The 19,715-nt window shown below is 35.4% G+C and overlaps 1 protein-coding gene across 1 annotated transcript; it reads right to left on the bottom strand.

Moving 5' to 3' along the window:
• Positions 1-7,042: 7,042 nt before the first annotated feature.
• On the bottom strand, positions 7,043-7,795 carry LOC126672781 (uncharacterized). The gene has a single exon (XM_050366733.1). The coding sequence runs from the start codon at positions 7,793-7,795 to the stop codon at positions 7,043-7,045; it is 753 nt and encodes a 250-aa protein (XP_050222690.1).
• Positions 7,796-19,715: the final 11,920 nt, after the last annotated feature.

Below are 19,715 nucleotides of genomic sequence, written 5' to 3'. Positions count from 1 at the left end.
AGAAGTAATTATGTGCCTAAAGAAAAGAAAGAAAAGCAAAAGAAAGAAAGAATAAAGAAAGATCAAGAAAAAAAAAAGAAAAAAAAATATAAAAATAATAAAAAAAAAAAAGAAAGAGAGTAGAAGAAAAGTTGAATAAAAGGCATGAAAATCAAATTGAAGTTCAAATGTGCAAGAAAATTCCAAGTTAGACAAATAATTGTGAATAAATATCTAGTTGTCAAGTCAAATTTTTTTTTGTAGCCAAAATTATCCTTCTTTACCTACCCCCTAACCCCTAGCCAAGTTACAACCCATTCAAAAGACCATATGATAGCAATTGATTACCGAACTAAGTAGGGGAGAATCGGACTAAAAGCAAGCCTATGGTGAATTAGCAATTTTTTCTTAAGCTTAATTGTGTGCACCCCAAACACTTGTGTGTTAGAGTGAATCTTGTGAGAATTAATATGCTTTTAAATTGATGCCTATGTTTGCTATGCCTTGATTGCCCTCTTATCACTTGACCAAGTAATGCATGTCCCTTAGATGACCCTAATGACTTGAATTGTTCAACAAAAACCTTAAGCCAATGCAAGTGTAGTCTAATTGTCATCTCATTTTGTCATTAAAAGTGCATTCATCTTTTGTGTGCATCATTAGCGGTTGTTGACTTTAGGCGAGATCATTTGAGCCATTGTTGAATAGGAGTTCATTTGTTGATGCTTGTTCAAGATCGCCATGGTTAGTTTCCGGTTGAGTTGCCTAAGTTCATTTCTTGCTTGGGGACAAGCAAAGCTTTAGTGTGAGGAGGTTTGATAGGAGTATTTTTACTCCTATCTTTAGCGTCGTTTCCGCATGCTTTATTAACGTTTTATCACGGTTTTATGGTATTTTGTATGCCTTATTGCGTGTTTTAGTATTTCAGGTACTTTGGAGCATTGCGGAAGCATTTTGGTGCAAAAGTTGGAAAAGACGACAAAAGCGATGCGGAAGCTCGTTTGCAAATCTGAAAAGCTGACCCCTAGGCACTAATTGACCAATTCGGACTAGCTAGAAGCCTCAAATGAACTCGTGATCTTCATGAAAGTTAAAGTAGACGTCCTAAGCTTTCCAACGGTTCAAGAATCGACTTAATCGGACATTTCTACACCGAGTTACGAAGGTTTGAAGATCGAAATTTGGAGCAGAAAATGGCAGCTCGAATCGGGCTTCTCATTTAGCCCAAGGAGTTCTATTCGAGCTTGGGCTTGCTGGAATGGGGAAATCTTAGTTCAAGATGCAACAAGGCTTTATTTATTTGCTATTTTGGGCCCAACACATGTGTAAATGAATGTTTGTCTTTTTCCTTCTTTTGTTGGTACTATATAAGGGGCCTTATCTCTATTTTAGGTATAGAAGATTTTCCTAGACTTTATTCTATTATTGTACTTTTGAATCTTCTCCTAATTTTAGTCTTCTTCTTCAATAGAATTTCCAGATTTTTATTTTCCTCCATTGTTGAGATCTTTGAAGCTTCATTGAATGAACAAGTTTTATTTTCTATTACAATTATTATTTGTGGGTTTTTCATCTTATTGTAAGTACTCTTTACCCATGTCTTCCATTTATCATTTTGTTGATTTAGCTCTTGAAATGTGTAACTAATCCCCCATGTTTGGGGGTTGAGATGATTTCCTTCTTGTTATGTTAAATGGTATGGTGATTGGTTAAATGCTTGTTCTAATTCTAGTTCCTAATGCTTGTGTTAGCCTAGCTATCTAATGCATGATTTAGTGTTTGCTTGACTCATTGAGAAATGGTTAGGTGAATAGACTTTGGAATTATAAGCCTAGATTGTAATACCACGAGAGTGGATTAGGATTTAGGTGACCTTGAGTTTGTTGATTAATTGATGTTGGGTAATTGGTTTTGTTTAGTATCACGAGAGTGAGTTAGGCATTAATTGATTACTTGATGATTGATTTTGTCGTTCTTAGAGGCTCGAGAGAGCGGGAACGGTGCGCTAGGCACAACTCGGCCCTTGCTATATACCAATTTATCCATTACCATGTATGCATGACCTAGGAATGATTTCAACCCCTAGACATCTTTTACTTATTGATTAAACTTGTTCTTATTTTAGTTACTTGAATTGTTAGTTTAATTGTTTAGTGCCTATTTAGTGTTAATCTTACTTGAACTTCACCATTCGAGTTTCGCTAAACGAATTGAATCGCAACTAAAATTCATTCTCATCAATCGCTCTAGATTCACTCCTCGTGGGATCGATTCCGACTTCCGGATTATTACAAGTTGTGCTTTTTGCTCAACACATGACCTGTTTTTGAATCCTTATATCTTATTATACATATCTCATCCCTTCTTCCACATGGGTACTCTCTTGTAGATATCTTACTTCTACCTCTTGTCTCATATTTCGATCTATCTGGTGTTACTTTCTTTAGTATAACTCAGTTCTGACATTAAGTCTCCTCTTTACATCCTTTCACGCATTTCAATGCTTGAAGTTTCAATTACATACAAAACATGTTTGATGCTATATATTGCATCCTAACTATTCATGGATTGCTATTAATCTTTCACATCAATCGCGCCATGCACTCTACTCCTTATTAGCCAAACTTAAAACTTAAGATCTCGTGCTTCGCGCACATCATTCACACTTATACTTGTCCTAATCTCTTCATCCACTTTATAATCGTAACTTTGTGGTGGAAGTTCCAACTCCTAATTCACTTATTGCAACTCTTGTCGTTTACCTCTTGATCTTTCTTATCATGCTTCTCAAATCACTATATTCTATGTGGACTTGATGTTAGCTATACTTAATTGATCCACTTCCATGCTCTGTACCTCATATTCTTGTCACTCGCCTATTTGGCTCGTCACTTTATCGACATATATCCATTATTGATATTCTTATGTAATCTACTTCACGTTCTTGTTTTGCGATCGTAATGGTTAACACTTAGGTCATCATCTTAGGGGCCACGTGTTCCAGTGACAACTTAATCCAACGGTTCAATAAAGAGTTGTCACGATCTTATTAAACCTGACGACTTTCTAACTCTGTGCATTTTTCACATTATCCTTTCATAAGGGTAGTCTTCTATTTTCAGGGTGTAAACTGTGAGTCGATTTATATGCTCAACCATCCTTTTTCTTACTTCTATGGTGTGGTAGCATGATGCTCTAATCACTTCGTTTAAAGATAGGAACATCCCAGTTCATCGTTCAATTAGTTACATTTTGCTACTCACATACATCTTACCATTTGCTTCTCGTATATAAACTTCATTCTTCTTATACACTTCCTTCCTTATATCGTAGTTTAATATCTTTGATGTTCTTGTCAAGGAGATACTTACTTCCTAGCTTACCACTAATCTGGTATACGTCACTTTCCAATACATCTGTGATTTTTAGCTATACTCTAGTTCGTTAACCCATGACTAAGTTCATATCCTAGAAGCATAACTTCTATATTCTCGCAATTACACGTATTCATTTGCCTCATGGCCTTGATCGCAGCTTGCTCGCGAGCACTTCACTACCGTCACAGAGTTCTGGTCTAGGTATACTTACTTAAAAAACAAAACTCCTTGAAAACTCTTTCAAATAAAACATCTCATTTTGAAATGTAAATCGAAATTTTATTTAAATCTTAGCAAAATTGTGCACTAGGGTGATGACGTCTCTCATCCCCAAAGAGTTGCCACATCTCACCTTTTCGTCTGAACATAATGCATATGATGCATGTACTATTAATGCATGTATTCATTTATGGTTCTTTTCATTAGCAATGTATGTAGTGATGCACTTCTATCAATGTCGTGGCATTTATCAATGACTATCACGGGTCTAGGCACAATTATGCTTTCAAAATCGTTTAAACAAAACAACTTTAGAAACTTATAAAATTTGAGTTTTGTAAGCTCTCTAGACCTTTAAACTCTGTATCCGGCAAGTTCTCTCACCTCTATAACTTCATACTTCTCCGTTATCCGCCTCCTGGCGTTTCAATCGATCCTCTCGACAGTATCTAGTCTAAATGTGCCAAAACATGAACTGCCTCATCGTAGAATTTCATCTCCTCGAGGTTCCATCTAGATATGCATATCACATATGCATATCTTATCGAAAACGAAATACGCGCGTGTATCTCATATATGTGTGTCGCAACAAACAAACTAGCACTTCACAACCAATCAATGATACTTATCGCAAAACAACAATGCAAAATACTTGGATCAGACAGAACTCAACTCTATAGCTGCAGTAGTTCCTAGGTCACTTAACTAACAAAACACATATGACATATGCATATCTTATCGAAAACGAAATACGCGCGTGTATCTCATATATGTGTGTCGCAACAAACAAACTAGCACTTCACAACCAATCAATGATACTTATCGCAAAACAACAATGCAAAATACTTGGATCAGACAGAACTCAACTCTATAGCTGCAGTAGTTCCTAGGTCACTTAACTAACAAAACACATATTAGCAGAGGTAACTGGACCAACTGCTCTGATACCACAATTGTCACGACCCAAATTATTAAGCCGTAACCGGCGCTAGGGAACGGGAGTGGTAGCTCCGGAACCCGTAGCAAGCCTAAAATCAATATAAATTTTTCGCGATTAAAACGTTTTATTATATATAATACATTATCAGAAATCTTCTTTAAATAATATAATTCAATTATAAAAATATAGAATTCCTTTTCTGAAAACATTAGCGAAACAATTCCTAGAAACCAGGGTCTTACCGAGCGATATCTCATATCCAGCACCGCCCTGTTTCTGATCACAAACATCACCAATTCCATTCACGGTAATTGGTATCAAATTCAAACGGATAAACGCCATCTTTCTAAACAATTCATTTATAAAATTATATCAGAGTTTACTTTTCAAATGCCATTTGAAATTGAATCGTAAACCTTATACTGACACCTACTGACTACTGCAGCTCTATAAAACTTGTACTTTGTGTAAGCCAAAAGGCTGCCAACACAAAGGAGATGGTCTGTCTGATCCGACTCCGGTCACCTGAAAGGAAACACTGTGAGGGGGTCAGTATTTTGGGAAATACTGAGTGAGCTTGCAAGTTACTAACGGTATTAATATAAAAATATAACATCGCATCTCAAGAAAACAATAGTATAAAACCTATAAACATGTATTTGATCCGTGTGAAACTAATATCCTAGCATGCGACACATCTCTCGAATAATCATATATCATTCAATCCAATCGTAAATATCGATTGCGAGTCCAACTCGCTGGTGGCCCAGCCACTAGATACGGGGACTTCCAGGCTACACCGTAGCCGAGTTCACTCTGCGTATCAAAATCATAACCCAATCGTAAATTTCATATTCATCAACAGCTCACAGCTGTGTCAAGTCATTTCTCAATGCAAACATACTAGACTGACTCGATACTGGTGATCACACAGCCCATTGACACCCAATAGGTAGCTAGTTTCATCGGATCGCATACTAGTTCTTATATACAGAAATTAAATAAACGTATAACATTCAATCAAATCATATAACATGCGATGCGTAAAAACAATGTACGTATTTATATAAAATAACTTTATATATAATACACGAAAGTAAAATGCAACTCACAGTGACCGCTATCCCAAAATTGCATTATAATGATTCCATAACGTAAGCTCCATGCGTCGTTCTCGTAGCTATTCCAGCTCGTTGGCCTGGTAGCTCGTCGGTACGTCATTCACCTATTCACGTTACCGAATTCTTGATTTATAAACGTAAACTTAATACTTAAATCCTAAGTCATCAACTTAGGTTAGCACTATCGTATTCCAAATACGATTCTTAGCTTTGGTCGTGTTCTGACACCTAGTCGAGATACTTGTTATATCTCTTTTTAATTAATCGGAGTCCTTAATCGTTTTTAGGATCTAATATTGAAAATATCAAAATCCCATTTCTTTATGGCTAAAAGTCCATTTTAGCCCCTCGGGCAAAAGTTCATCTTAGTCCCTCGTGGACTCATTGCACGCCCGCACAGGGTGGTGTGCGTCCGCACACCATGGGTGTGCGTTCGCACACCTTGGGTGTGCGTTCGCACACCATCACCGGTGTGCGTTCGCACACCATCACCGGTGTGCGTCCGCACACCGCTGGTGTGCGTTCGCACACCATCACAGGTGTGCGTTCGCACACCACGGGTGTGCGATCGCACACCACGTGCGACCTGAGCGCAGCTCCTGGAAACGTCGTTTCCGGGCTTCCCGTCATGCTATCTTCCGCCATACACGTATAAAACCTCATTTCCTTCAAAACCCGTAACTTCATTTTTCCAAAAACGTTAAAAACGATCCAAAATCATTAAATTTCTAATTATAACCAAAACGGCTATATATTCGAATTTTCCACCAATTCTCAGATTATTACCTTAAAACGATGTTTAATATCGATAGAGAATTCGATTCTGAAGAGATTGCCGCTTGAATCACTTGAATCGGACGTCGAACGGCGAAACGGCGGCGAAACGACGTAATCGGCGATATAACTCTCGCTCTCTCTGGAAGTCTCTCTTCCCTTCTCTGATTCAATTTCTTTCTTATATATATCTTGGCTAAAGTGCCACTTTAATCCTTGTTCTTTTTGTTTGTTATTATTTATCTTTTAAACTTTCCTTTCTTACGATTTAGTCCATAACTAAATCGATAAATTCTTAAATTATTACTTTTACGTATTATTTATATCCGATAAATAATACAAAACTTAATATTAACATTTTCCCGTCAAATCTACAAATTTTCATTTTCGACACAAAGTGGCTAAATCACCACTTTGGTCCCTGTACTTTATTTTGGAATTTTCTTAACATTTTTCCTTTTAATTCCAATTCTAACTTTAGACTTGACTTATAATATTAAATCCCGCGCATATAATCCTTTCCAAAACCGACCTACTAAAACTTATTTATCGAAAAACTCTCCGATTTTTGCCACTCTGGCAAATCCAGACTGGACACGTGGTCCAATTAGATAATTTAATATTTTGGGGTATTACATCCACCAAGCATTGATAGATTTAAAAGGTTTTGGACCCCAATCAACAACTGTGTCTGATCTAAAAAGGAGCGGAGTATGATCCGAGAAATTCCTAGGGAGAGCGTCAAGAGTCATGTTTGGCCAAGTAATAAAGCCACTCGGAGAAAGGAAGCAACGATCAATCTTCGAACGAGATTGATTATTATACCAAGTAAATAAACGGCCCTGGTTGTTGATTTCCACCAAACTAGAGGACTGAATAAAGTCTAAAAACTGCATCATACCCGAAGAGTATCCACTACAGTTCAAACGATCAGACGGATGCAAGATCTCATTGAAATCCCCTACAAGAAAACAAAGCCTATCAGATTGCAGTTCTGATAAAATATTTGGCCATAACGCAACTCTCTCAATCGCCATAGAACAGCCATAAACTAAAATGAAGCGGATCGGAGTCGAAGAAATCTCAAAATCAATGCTAATCCAACGAGGAAAAGTAACAATTCTAGAAGGCGTAAATATAGTCTTGTCCCAAATACATAAGAGACCCCCAGATGCTCCCACAGAAGGAGAAAAACAGTAACCATAATTGCAATTCGGCCAAAGACGAGAAATCAGAAAATCGTCAAGCAATTCTCTTTTAGTCTCGATAAGACCAATTACTGAAAGACAATGCTTTGAAATCAACGAACGAATTGTTCTCTGCTTCCTAGGATAAGATAAACCTCCACGACAATTCCAAGAAATAAAATTAATAGATAACGACATAAAGAAAAATTAAATCCTTGCAAAAAGAATCAGTTAAACCTGATTATGAGACCCATTTTTTGAGAGAAGAGTAATAGTGGCTTCTTTCTTCTCTGGAATGAAAAGACCCAGATCAAGACCCACATTCCATGTTTTCTCCAATTCCGAAGCAAATGTATCAACCAAATCAGTTGCATTGCGTTGAGCTGAGTTTAACTTATTGCGATTAAGAATGAAGTCCTTGTTAAAAGATGAAGTTGCTGCTGACAATGAGTTGGAAGGAGACACGATAACACCCTTGTTTGTTAATGATTTAATTTTCCTTCTCTGAGTAATACTCGGATGGTTCAAAGCTGGAAAATCAGTATCAGAAGCTGAATGTGAAGAGTAAGCTGCATCTTCAGTTGGGAGTGTAGGGTTTGTCGAAGGATCAACAGGAGGTAAGCTGATGTTTCCTGTAGAAGAGGGTGTTGCACAAACCTTCACAGGTGTAGGACTGTGTTGCAGGTCCGAAGCATCAACAGAATCTGAGGAGGATGAACTGTCCGAGGATGATGAACTATCCTGATAGTCATCCATAAGAACCAAAGAATTTGTTTCCAAAACATATAGAGTAAAATGTTTTTCTCCAAAAACCACTGGAATGGAGTAATCAATACGATCAAAACCCGAGGAAATTAAAACATAGGCCGCGTCCATTCTATCCATAGAGTTAGCAGTCGGATGGACCGTGATTAAATTACCCAATCGATTCCCAACCATTCTAAATAAATCATTATTCCAAGCCAACATTGGAATTCCCATGATTTTAATCCAGACATACCTTTCATGAGACATAAAATCTGAATGCCAAGGTGTAACAGAAGCAAAAAAATCCGACCAGTTATGGTGCATGAACTCCTCCATATCAGCAGAACAAGAAAAGTTGAACATGATATGTTTCCCTCCTAAAAAGGAAGAAGAAGAGTAGTTGATACCTCTCTTATTAACAAATTTCAATAATTTTATTTAGATATAAATGACACATGTTGGCCACCACTCTTTTCTTTTCTTTTTTCTTAAAATTCCTAGTCCTCTATGACTTTTCTCTTGATTCTTCTTCGACTGCCGTTAAAAAATTTATTGTTGACAGTAATTTTTTTTTTAATATTATTTTAATTTCATAAAATATAATAAATAGCCAAGTGTTTTTCATTTTTCTCTTGATAGATCGGCATTTATCGACGAATCGCAAATCAATTTAATTTTCTTAAATCAAGAATCAAAGATAAATTGAAGATTTTTCAACAATAAAAATAAAATAGTTTATGGTCTATAATCGTTTTTTTATTTTTATTTTATGTATTTCATTGTTTGTCTTTTTTGATAATTTTATTTTGTTCTTTCTATATGAAAAGTTTCTTTTTTCTTTTTTATCAATGGTTTTTTTACATTCATGACTGTAGCTCCTGATTTCAGAAATCAATTTGCAGGTGATGAAGAAATATGATAAAAAGACGACACTTTATTGGCCAAATAGTTAGATAATTTCATTTTTTATTTTCGTAAGTATATCTGCATATCAGGGAGCATGTTGTCTGTTCCATGTCAGGTCATGATCGGGTTTAGTTTTTGAATTTTCCTTAATTTCTTAAAAAAATGTGGTTATTTTATATCTGATTTAATGAAATTTGATGAATTCAAAAAAAAATAAAGTGGCACATGTTAAATTAATTTATATATAGTTGCAAAAAACGTTTATGATAAAAATTGGCTCAATGTCCATATTTTAATTGTTCCAATTCATGATGAGCGTGTGAACAACAATATGGCCCCTAAGCCCCTTAACCCCGTCGATCAATCACAGGTCAAACGCCGCCGTCTCAGCCACCGTCGGCCAACGATCTGCCTTTCCTCCGGTCATATACTTTAAGAATTTCCCACAACAATGGATTTTCTCGGACTTGCAACGTGCATTTTTTAAGTATTTCATCCAAATGTGGTTACACCAGAATATGGAATTAAATCAGAATATCAGAGATACGATTTATCGTTGAACAATATGGTCTTCATCGATTCATGGAAGTTACGTACGTTTCTTTTTAAATTTCCAAACTCCAAACCTAGAACCATGCAATGTCAAGATCCTTCAATCTCCAATCGGGCTTCCTCTTAAGCAGATTTTCTAGCATTTTCTTAGGGATTCTTGCTCACACGCAGACGTGGTCAACAAGACTGTGATTGTTTATGATTCACTAATTGATTCCTCCAACCTTCAGCTGCGTTAGGTGATTGTATCTCTCAGGTTTATGACATATGTATTGCATGTTGGTTCCTATTTGCAAAATAGGGGGATTTTGTTTGATACTTATTCTCTACTTTGAAGGAATCATGTTCTTTGGAATTTTTTCAATCATGATGATCAAACTCATTTTAAGAAACTCATTCTCACTATTTCCGAGTTTTTTTGTAACTGTTTCTTCATGGGACCACTTTTTTTTCATTAGGGCATCTATTGATATAAAGTTTGGAGTTCCTTTGATAGAATGGGAAGAAGGTTTTTTTAGATTTTTGGGTAATCAACTCGGCAGTATGATTTTTATTCACCCTTTGATTTCGAGCGAGAAACGGGTGGACTTAGGTTTAGTTTTGATTTCTACCTCAAAAGTTCATATTAATTGCTTATGAGTCGGACATCGCTATTTCTATCGATAATGTTGATGAGGAATCTTCAAAACTTGATTCGAATTCTGAAGATGTAAAATTCAATTAAGGCTGATTTGAAAAATTATGTTGCGGTGCCTAGCGTCTTAGTCGATGCTTCCAATTTACCGGCAGCTTCCGTCAATTCACTCGAGCAAATTCCTCAAATCCAGCAATTTGCTAGTTCCTTTAATGTTGGCTCAGTTAATTCCAAAGCCACTTTCCCAAACCTAAACCTTATAAATGTTGCTTTACGAAATAAACTTAAGCATGTAAATTTTAAAGGATCTCTTTAATCCTGCTCGCAGAACACGATGGAAGTTGCTGCAACTTGAGATAACTTGATTAAGGGCTATAATAGGCGGCTCCTTGATTCTCTTTAAAATGTTAACAATGTGAATTTGGAGGTTTAAAATATTTGGGATGTGGGTATACAACTGGGCCTCTTTCGGCAGATGATCAACATACAATTATTAGCTTTTTTTACAAGGAATGGCAAGAGGCAATCCTTGATTTAAGGGTCTTTTTCTCTAGATTTATTGATTTTTAATTATTAGTCAACTAAAATTTATATCATGAAATTGTCTTGGAGGTTTAACCTTCCCTAGGAAGTAGAGAATTGTCTATTCTATGGTTAGTAAGCATGCTCTCTCTTTAATTGGTCTCATTGAAACCAAGAAAGATTTTATTGATGAATTTTTATCTAGTTGTTTATGGCCCAAGAATGATTTTATTTATTGCTTTCCGCCATTCTCTAGAGCTTCAAGGGGTCCTATTTGTTTATGGGACAAGAACATATTATCAGCTTCTAGAATTGTTACCAATCCTCGTTGGATTAGTATCGATTTTTAATTATCTTGGATTATTTACAAATTTTTCTTGGTGTATGAGAGTAATTTGGTTAATGATAGGGTTGTTTTCTGGAATGATATTTCTCCTGAATTAATCTTTGATCATCTTTGTATTTTGGTGGAACATTTCATTGAAATTTTGCATCCGTCTGAGAGAGCTGACTGTAATGGTTATTCGGCCGGTATGCTTCAATGTGAAGAGTTTATTTAGTCCTCTAATATCATTAAAGCCATTCTCCATGGTCATGTTTTTACTTGGTACAACGTCATATCTCGTTCTAAACTTGATCGTTGCCTTTTGGATTATACTGTTTTTTCTGGCTAGCCTAACTTTGTCTCTTTAAGCTTTACCAAAAAATGTTTTGGATTATTGCCCGATTTTATTTAGATCAACATCTCATTTTGATTGGGGTCCTAAAATATTAATGTCTATCAATGCTCAATGGAGCAATGCTTTTTTTTAATTTATTGACGCGTCTTGGAAGGGCATCTCTGTTAAGTTCCCTCATACTAATCTTGTCCTTAAGTTTAGGAAATTGAGGAACCTTGTTAGAGCTTGGAATTTTAATTGTTTTGGCAATTTGAACACAAAACTTGATTTAGCTCAAAATTATATTCAATCATTAGAAGTGGCTACGGATTTTAGAACCTTGTCGGATGATAGGAGTAGAAATACTCCTATATTCTGTGTGTTTTATATGTCATATATTGTGCATTTGACGTTGGTTTTGAGCTTCTTTGTACTCATTTTTGTGTTTGAGTATTTCAGGCATAATGTGGGAGTTCTTCATGATAATCAAGCCATTTGGAAGCCATTGGGATTATAATTGAAGTTTAGAGGAAAGTTGTGCGAAGATCCGATGAAAATAGGCGCCGACAGCACAAGTTTCTACTTGTGAAATTGACCCCTGTTCATTGATTGAAGATTTTGGAATACTTAGAGACTTCAATTGACTTTGTGTTCTTCATAAGAAATAAAGTAGACATCCTAAGCTTTCCATAGAATCAAGAATCGACTCATTCCGACGTTTCTACATCGAGTTATGACATTTTGAAGTTGATGGTGTGCAGCAGAAGCAGTGTATGCGGGCGCATAAACCTTGTATGCGGGCGCATACTATGCGGGCGCACGAGACATGTATGCGGGCGCACGAGACGGCAAAAATTCACGAAAATTGGACAAAAATGCCCCGACATGTCACCGATCTCCACCAAATTCAAGGACGCTTCTGGGTTTTCATTAAAACTCGACCTAAAGTCAGTAGCTGAGGCGGAAAACATATAAATAGCACTTTTTACATCATAATTAGGGTTGGCTTATCACTATATTAGACCTAAACATTAGATTAGCTTATTTTGAGTTTCGTTCATCGTTTTCTATTGAATTTTCTGGATTATTCTTCATTATTATTGTGGAATCTATTGCGACTAAGGTACGATTATTTTAGAGAGATCTATATCATTGTTATCTTTTCCATTATGAATTCCATTGATCTTATTGTTGAATTATCTTCGATAATGAGTAGCTAAACCCTTAATTGGGGATTATTAACTGAATTATGCTTATTTAATTGAATTGGGTTTATGGATTATTGTTCAAATTGCATGTTAATTGTGTTATTAATGCTTAGTTTAATCTGATCAACTAGACTATTGCCTTGTGTTTTGGTTTTGACTCGAGAGAGCTAAATTGAGATAGACTATAGCAATTAACAACGTAGGAATTAATTACGCAAGAGTGAATTGACGATTACGTGTTCTTAGGTTTTGCTTAATAAACGCCATTTGATTAATTAATTAGGTTGATTATAACACGAGAGTGAGTGATTTGCCTATTAGTTGTTGTGTGTGCGTTTTTGCCTGCAGCGACTTGAGAGAGCGATATAGGTGGTTTAGAATAGCCTGAACTTCATTTAAAACAACTAAATCCATAACCAATTTATTGAATAACATAAGTATAGTTAATAATCCCTGATTTCCTTCTCATATAGTTTCTTCTTAGTTTAATTTCAGCTTATTAAATTCAAGTTTTAGTCTATTTTAGTTATTATTATTGTTTTTAGTTTATTTAGTCTATTTAGTTTAATTACATCATTCAAATGATCTTGCTAACTATCCGAATCGAGTCTCCTAATTGGTTGTCTTTAGTAGCTTTCCTTGTGGGTACGATATCCGGACTTCACAATCTGTATTACAAGTTGACACTGTACGCTTGCAGTATTTTGCCAACAAGTTTTTGGCGCCGTTGCCAGGGAAAGCATATCTTTAACATCTAAGTTAGGATAGCTCAGCTTGATTTAGTTTTTTATTTTCTTGTTTTACGCCGTGGGTATTTGTCGATTTATCTTCAGGTACCTTTTCCATGGTGTACTGTTTTTAAAGACGTGTAATGGCTTGGAATCAGAATTGCGTTGTTTGTGGGAGTTTCTACCACACCGAGGCTGAATGTCCAATACTTTATCCAACTTCAAATGAACATGTCAACTTTGTGGGTGGTCAATGTCAAGCTAGTGATCCATATTCCAACACATACAATCTTGGGTGGGACAACCATCAAAATTATGGGTGGAACAACAATTGGGGGAGCTTCCAAACATTTCAAGACCAATGGAACTCTAATTTCAACTTTGGCGATGAACTGCAGTATTCATATGAGACTGAATAGCAGAGAGAGCAGGAGGAATCTCTCCATAGCAAGTTTGATAAAATGATGGAGATGATGATGAAGAATGATGCTGAGACTCAGGAAACATTGAGGAATCATGCTGCCACTATCCACAATCTTGAGTTGCAGAATCAGCAGATGGCCCAAGTACTGGAGACTCGAAAGCAAGGGGGTTTACCATCCACTACTGAGGTAAATCCAAAAGAACAAGCCATGGACATGGAGTTGGAGTTGGTAAGTGATAAGACATTAGTGGAACATCATTCCACAAAGGTGTCTTCAGAGTACGAGGAAGAACAGTGTGAGGGTAGTGAACTTGAAGCTTCAGTTACCGACCCACTTACTTTTTCTATCAGCTTCAATGATAAACGTGGGGATAACTTTGGTATTACAGTACTCTATGAGGAAATCAACAAAACCTTTGATTACAAGGATCCATTCTTAGAAGGGTTTGATTCCAAGTATGATGGAAATAATATCAAACATATGCATACCCTTAACACTCCTCTTGTCCTTTATTATAGAGACAATGCATACTCTGTATCACCTGATTTTTATTTGAAGGAGCCAACAAAAGAAAAGAGGGAGAAGATGCTACCAAGACGGCTTCCTCATGTTAGGTTGTATTTTTAACAACCTTACGCGAAGAGTCTAGCTTTGGACTCTAACTAAAGCGCACTTGGGAGGCAATCCCAAGGGTATCTTTCCTTTCACCCTTTACATTTTTATGATTCAGTTATGTTTTATTTTTATTTCATTGCATTGGGGACAATGCATGAAATAGTGTGAGGGTGGGGAAAACATTATGTTTTATGTTTTTTTTAGCTTGGTGTTTGTTTTTGTTATTATTTAGGAGTGTGTTTAGTTTTATGTGGTGAACCCGTGGGGTGTATTTATGCTATGTTATGTTGGATGTTATGCTACTTGCACTCACCGCTTTGCTTTTTCATTTTGTCGTTTATGCCATGATTGATGCTATGTCAGAATTGTTGGAATTTTAGTGTTTTCGTTCCCCCTATTTAATGAGTTGGTTAATTTTTGCTTTTGTGTTAGAACAACATTGTGAGAATGACAGTTAAATAACTTTTGCTTAGTTAGCCAGCATGAATTAATAGGACTGAGGTGAAATTTTGCACTTTGAAAAATATGTTCTTTCTTCTGAATTTTGTGAATTTTGGCATGACAATCTTGACAGAAGCACTTGTGTAAATTCTGAAATTTTGAGCAATTAAACAGGTTTGTATTTTAAATCACCTTGTGTTTACCCAATTTTGTGAGATTTTTGAGCCTTATCGAGCATATTTTTTATGTCTCATTTTATTGTGGTGTGAGTCGATACATGTTGATTTTCTAGAACTTGCCTTGCGTCCACAGTAAAATTGCATTGTAGGTTGAATAATTTGAAAGTGATAAATGGCAATTAGGATAATTCATTCTTTAGACCACTTTAAATAGCCTACCCATTTCCCCTTAGTTTAACCCATTTGCCTTAGCCGTATTTTTGTTGTTTTACACATATTTTACACACTTTACCTTTTCTTATCTTCCTCTTTTCTACCTTATTTTGACTTGACAGACTGATGGATATGCAGGAAACTAGTGTGAGGATGTATAACATCCTCAGCTCATGATATTAGATTGATTATCTCTTGTTTGATATGATTAGTGTTGCCTTTTGAAGTTCAGGACAAGAGCGAAAAATAAAAGAGAGCTTGAAAAAGAAAGCAAAGAAAAAGAAATAAAAAGAGAAAAGTTGAGCCTAAAAGATACAAATTTGAAAATAAGAACTCAAGGCATGAAAAGTAAAGAAAAAAGAGATGGATATAAAGAAAGAGCTGAAGTTTTTATTTACATGGTTTTTGGTTTGTGTTTGTTGATTTGTCAAGTCATTTTTCAGCATGTTGTTTACTTTTTTTCCACACCCTAACCTAGACCACATTACAACCCTTTAAAAGTCCATTTTGATTCTTATTGTTTGACTTAATTTAGCAGTGGAATTGTGGATTATAGACAAGCTTATGGAAAGATTACATGTATTGATGTGAGAGCTTAATTTTTATACCTTTTACACTTGTGTGCGAGAGACTACCTTGTGAGGAGTTACTTGGTGATTTCATTATACAGGCTTGTGATTTTGCTCATTTGCTCGAGTATCGTTTGTTGTTTTTGAATTGATTGGATTGCCTTTATGATCAATGTGATGTCGAAATCATGTTTTAATAAGTGTATCTGTGTAGTCTCGGTGTTATTGATTCATGATTTGGCATTAGACATTGTTATTTGATGTTATTCTTTCATTGTTGTTTAGCTCAAAGGTATATTTTTGATCGATTCATTATTTAGGGGGTTGTGAAAATGCTTTAGTTTCATGTATTCTGGCAAGGTTTGATGATTGGTAGTGTGGCGTTGTTCTGTATTTGCTTGAGGACAAGCAAAAGGTAAGTGTGAGGATGTTTGATAGGAGTAGAAATACTCCTATATTCTGTGTGTTTTATATGTCATATATTGTGCATTTGACGTTGGTTTTGAGCTTCTTTGTACTCATTTTTGTGTTTGAGTATTTCAGGCATAATGTGGGAGTTCTTCATGATAATAAAGCCATTTGGAAGCCATTGGGATTATAATTGAAGTTTAGAGGAAAGTTGTGCGAAGATCTGATGAAAATAGGCGCCGACAACACAAGTTTCTACTTGTGAAATTGACCCCTGTTCATTGATTGAAGATTTTGGAATACTTAGAGACTTCAATTGACTTTGTGTTCTTCATAAGAAATAAAGTAGACATCCTAAGCTTTCCATAGAATCAAGAATCGACTCATTCCGACGTTTCTACATCGAGTTATGACATTTTGAAGTTGATGGTGTGCAGCAGAAGCAGTGTATGCGGGCGCATAAACCTTGTATGCGGGCGCATACTATGCGGGCGCACGAGACATGTATGCGGGCGCACGAGACGGCAAAAATTCACGAAAATTGGACAAAAATGCCCCGACATGTCACCGATCTCCACCAAATTCAAGGACGCTTCTGGGTTTTCATTAAAACTCGACCTAAAGTCAGTAGCTGAGGCAGAAAACATATAAATAGCACTTTTTACATCATAATTAGGGTTGGCTTATCATTGTATTAGACTTAAACATTAGATTAGCTTATTTTGAGTTTCGTTCATCGTTTTCTATTGAATTTTCTGGATTATTCTTCATTATTATTGTGGAATCTATTGCGACTAAGGTACGATTATTTTAGAGAGATCTATATCATTGTTATCTTTTCCATTATGAATTCCATTGATCTTATTGTTGAATTATCTTCGATAAATAGTAGCTAAACCCTTAATTCGGGATTATTAACTGAATTATGCTTATTTAATTGAATTGGGTTTATGGATTATTGTTCAAATTGCATGTTAATTGTGTTCTTAATGCTTAGTTTAATCTGATCAACTAGACTATTGCCTTGTGTTTTGGTTTTGACTCGAGAGAGCTAAATTGACATAGACTATAGCAATTAACAACGTAGGAATTAATTACGCGAGAGTGAATTGACGATTACGTGTGCTTAGGGTTTGCTTAATAAACGCCATTTGATTAATTAATTAGGTTGATTATAACACGATAGTGAGTGGTTTGCCTATTAGTTGTTGTGTGTGTGTTTTTGCCTGTAGCGACTTGAGAGAGCGATATAGGTGGTTTAGAATAGCCTGAACTGCATTTAAAACAACTAAATCCATAACCAATTTATTGAATAACATAAGTATAGTTAATAATCCCTGATTTCCTTCTCATATAGTTTCTTCTTAGTTTAATTTCAGCTTATTAAATTCAAGTTTTAGTCTATTTTAGTTATTATTATTGTTTTTAGTTTATTTAGTCTATTTAGTTTAATTACATCATTCAAATTATCTTGCTAACTATCCGAATCGAGTCTCCTAATTGGTTGTCTTTAGTAGCTTTCCTTGTGGGTACGATATCCGGACTTCACAGTCTGTATTACAAGTTGACACTGTACGCTTGCAGTATTTTGTCAACAAGTTTTTGTTGGAGAATTCTCACCTTGCTTCACTTCCGTTGGAATTTCACTTGCTTTCTAAGAAAATTGAATCTCTCTAATATCAAAAATCTAGGCTTAATTAGATCCTCTTTGGCGACATGAATTCGAAATTCTTTCAAACGCCGTTCATTCTAGAAACACCAATGTTACTCTAAGCCATATGATTTGTAGCTTAATGTCCATTTGTTTTACAAGAATTTATTTGAACAAAAATCTCAACTGTCTTTCTCACTTGATCATTTGTCTATCTGGAAGCTCTATGAGGAACAAGCTATCGTCCTGTGTAGTTTTTTCAATTATTTTTTTATAAAAGATTTTGGACTATTTTGAAGCAAGACTTATTAGATTTATTCGGTAATTTCTAAAGCATAGTTTTCATTACCTCTGGCTTGAATACGGAGTTCCTGGTATTAATACGTAAGATGGCAGGTGCTTCTGATGTTTTTTATTTCATGCCGATTAGTCTGATCAATGGTGTTTTTAAGTCTTCTCTATAGCTTTGCTGCGCTCTTTCCTTTAATTATCTCTGAAAACTGATTTGGTTAAATTAAAGGTAGGAATATTCATGATTGTCATATGATTGTTGAGTTAATTCACTTGGCTCATAGCCATATGGACTAAATTTTGCTTATTAAATTGGACTTTAAAAAATTCATATTTTTCAATCTCCTAGGATTTCATTCTCACAATGCTTGCTAAGATGAATTTTAGTGATACATGGATATGTTGGATTAGCTCTGTCTTTAAATTTTTATATAAATCCAAGCCCTGCACGAGCCCGGCTCGGGCTTATATCTCCTACCCATACTCATCTCTAACACTGTATTTTTACGAGTTTGGGCAGGACTTGAGCGTGCTTACATGAAAATTCTATAAAAATAAAAGTTCAAACCAGCCCATAAAATAGCGGGGTTTTTTCGGAATCGGACTCGAACCGAGTTTCGGACAAAAAATCATTGTCCAAGTACTGTTCTAAAAACCGGGTTTGGATAGGTCTGGACGGATACCCAAAACCATATACAAGTCTACCACCATATACAAGTCTACCACCAAGTCAAACGTTACATTTCTTGTAGCAATGAAGAATATATATATTAGGAAGAAGTATTAATGTAATTCTTGTGGTCCATACATTCGTATATATATGGAATGTAAGGATAATTGTTGGGCTATATTTGGAATATAATCATAAGATATGTCAACCAGAATTTATTCCTACATGTCCGTATTAGAAGTTTTGGAAGGTTCTTTGCCTTCTGATGATGCGGGAGTTATAAAAATGCAGGAATAGTAGAGTATTTCAGAATACAATCCCAAACAAAGAGTTTATGATCTATAACTGTTTCTCGAAGGCTGATTTCCTTTTCAGATTATGTAATAAGAAATTTTTTTATTCGGAATTGGATTTCTTTCGGAATCCTTATTGTATCTTGTTTCCTGGCGTATAATTTTGTATCTTTTGCCTTTTTTTCTTAGTCGTAACCTCTATTGTGTCTATTTTTTGTGTGAAAGCTTTGAGAAGGTGTCTTTTGCCACACTTTGTGGCTTTTAGTATATTTTTATTCATAAAGAAAAAACAATTAAATTCAAATCAAACACAAAAATATTAAATTCAAATAGCATTGCATCAAAATTATTAAATTAGAACAAATTTATTAACCTTAAAATGTTTAGATAGATTAATAAAGAGTCAA

Source organism: Mercurialis annua, linkage group LG3 (genome assembly GCF_937616625.2).
Source record: "Mercurialis annua linkage group LG3, ddMerAnnu1.2, whole genome shotgun sequence".
In the NCBI taxonomy this organism is placed as follows: Eukaryota; Viridiplantae; Streptophyta; class Magnoliopsida; order Malpighiales; family Euphorbiaceae; genus Mercurialis; species Mercurialis annua.
The sequence above is the reverse complement of the archived record's forward strand: the minus strand, read 5'-3'. Positions and strand labels throughout refer to the sequence as shown.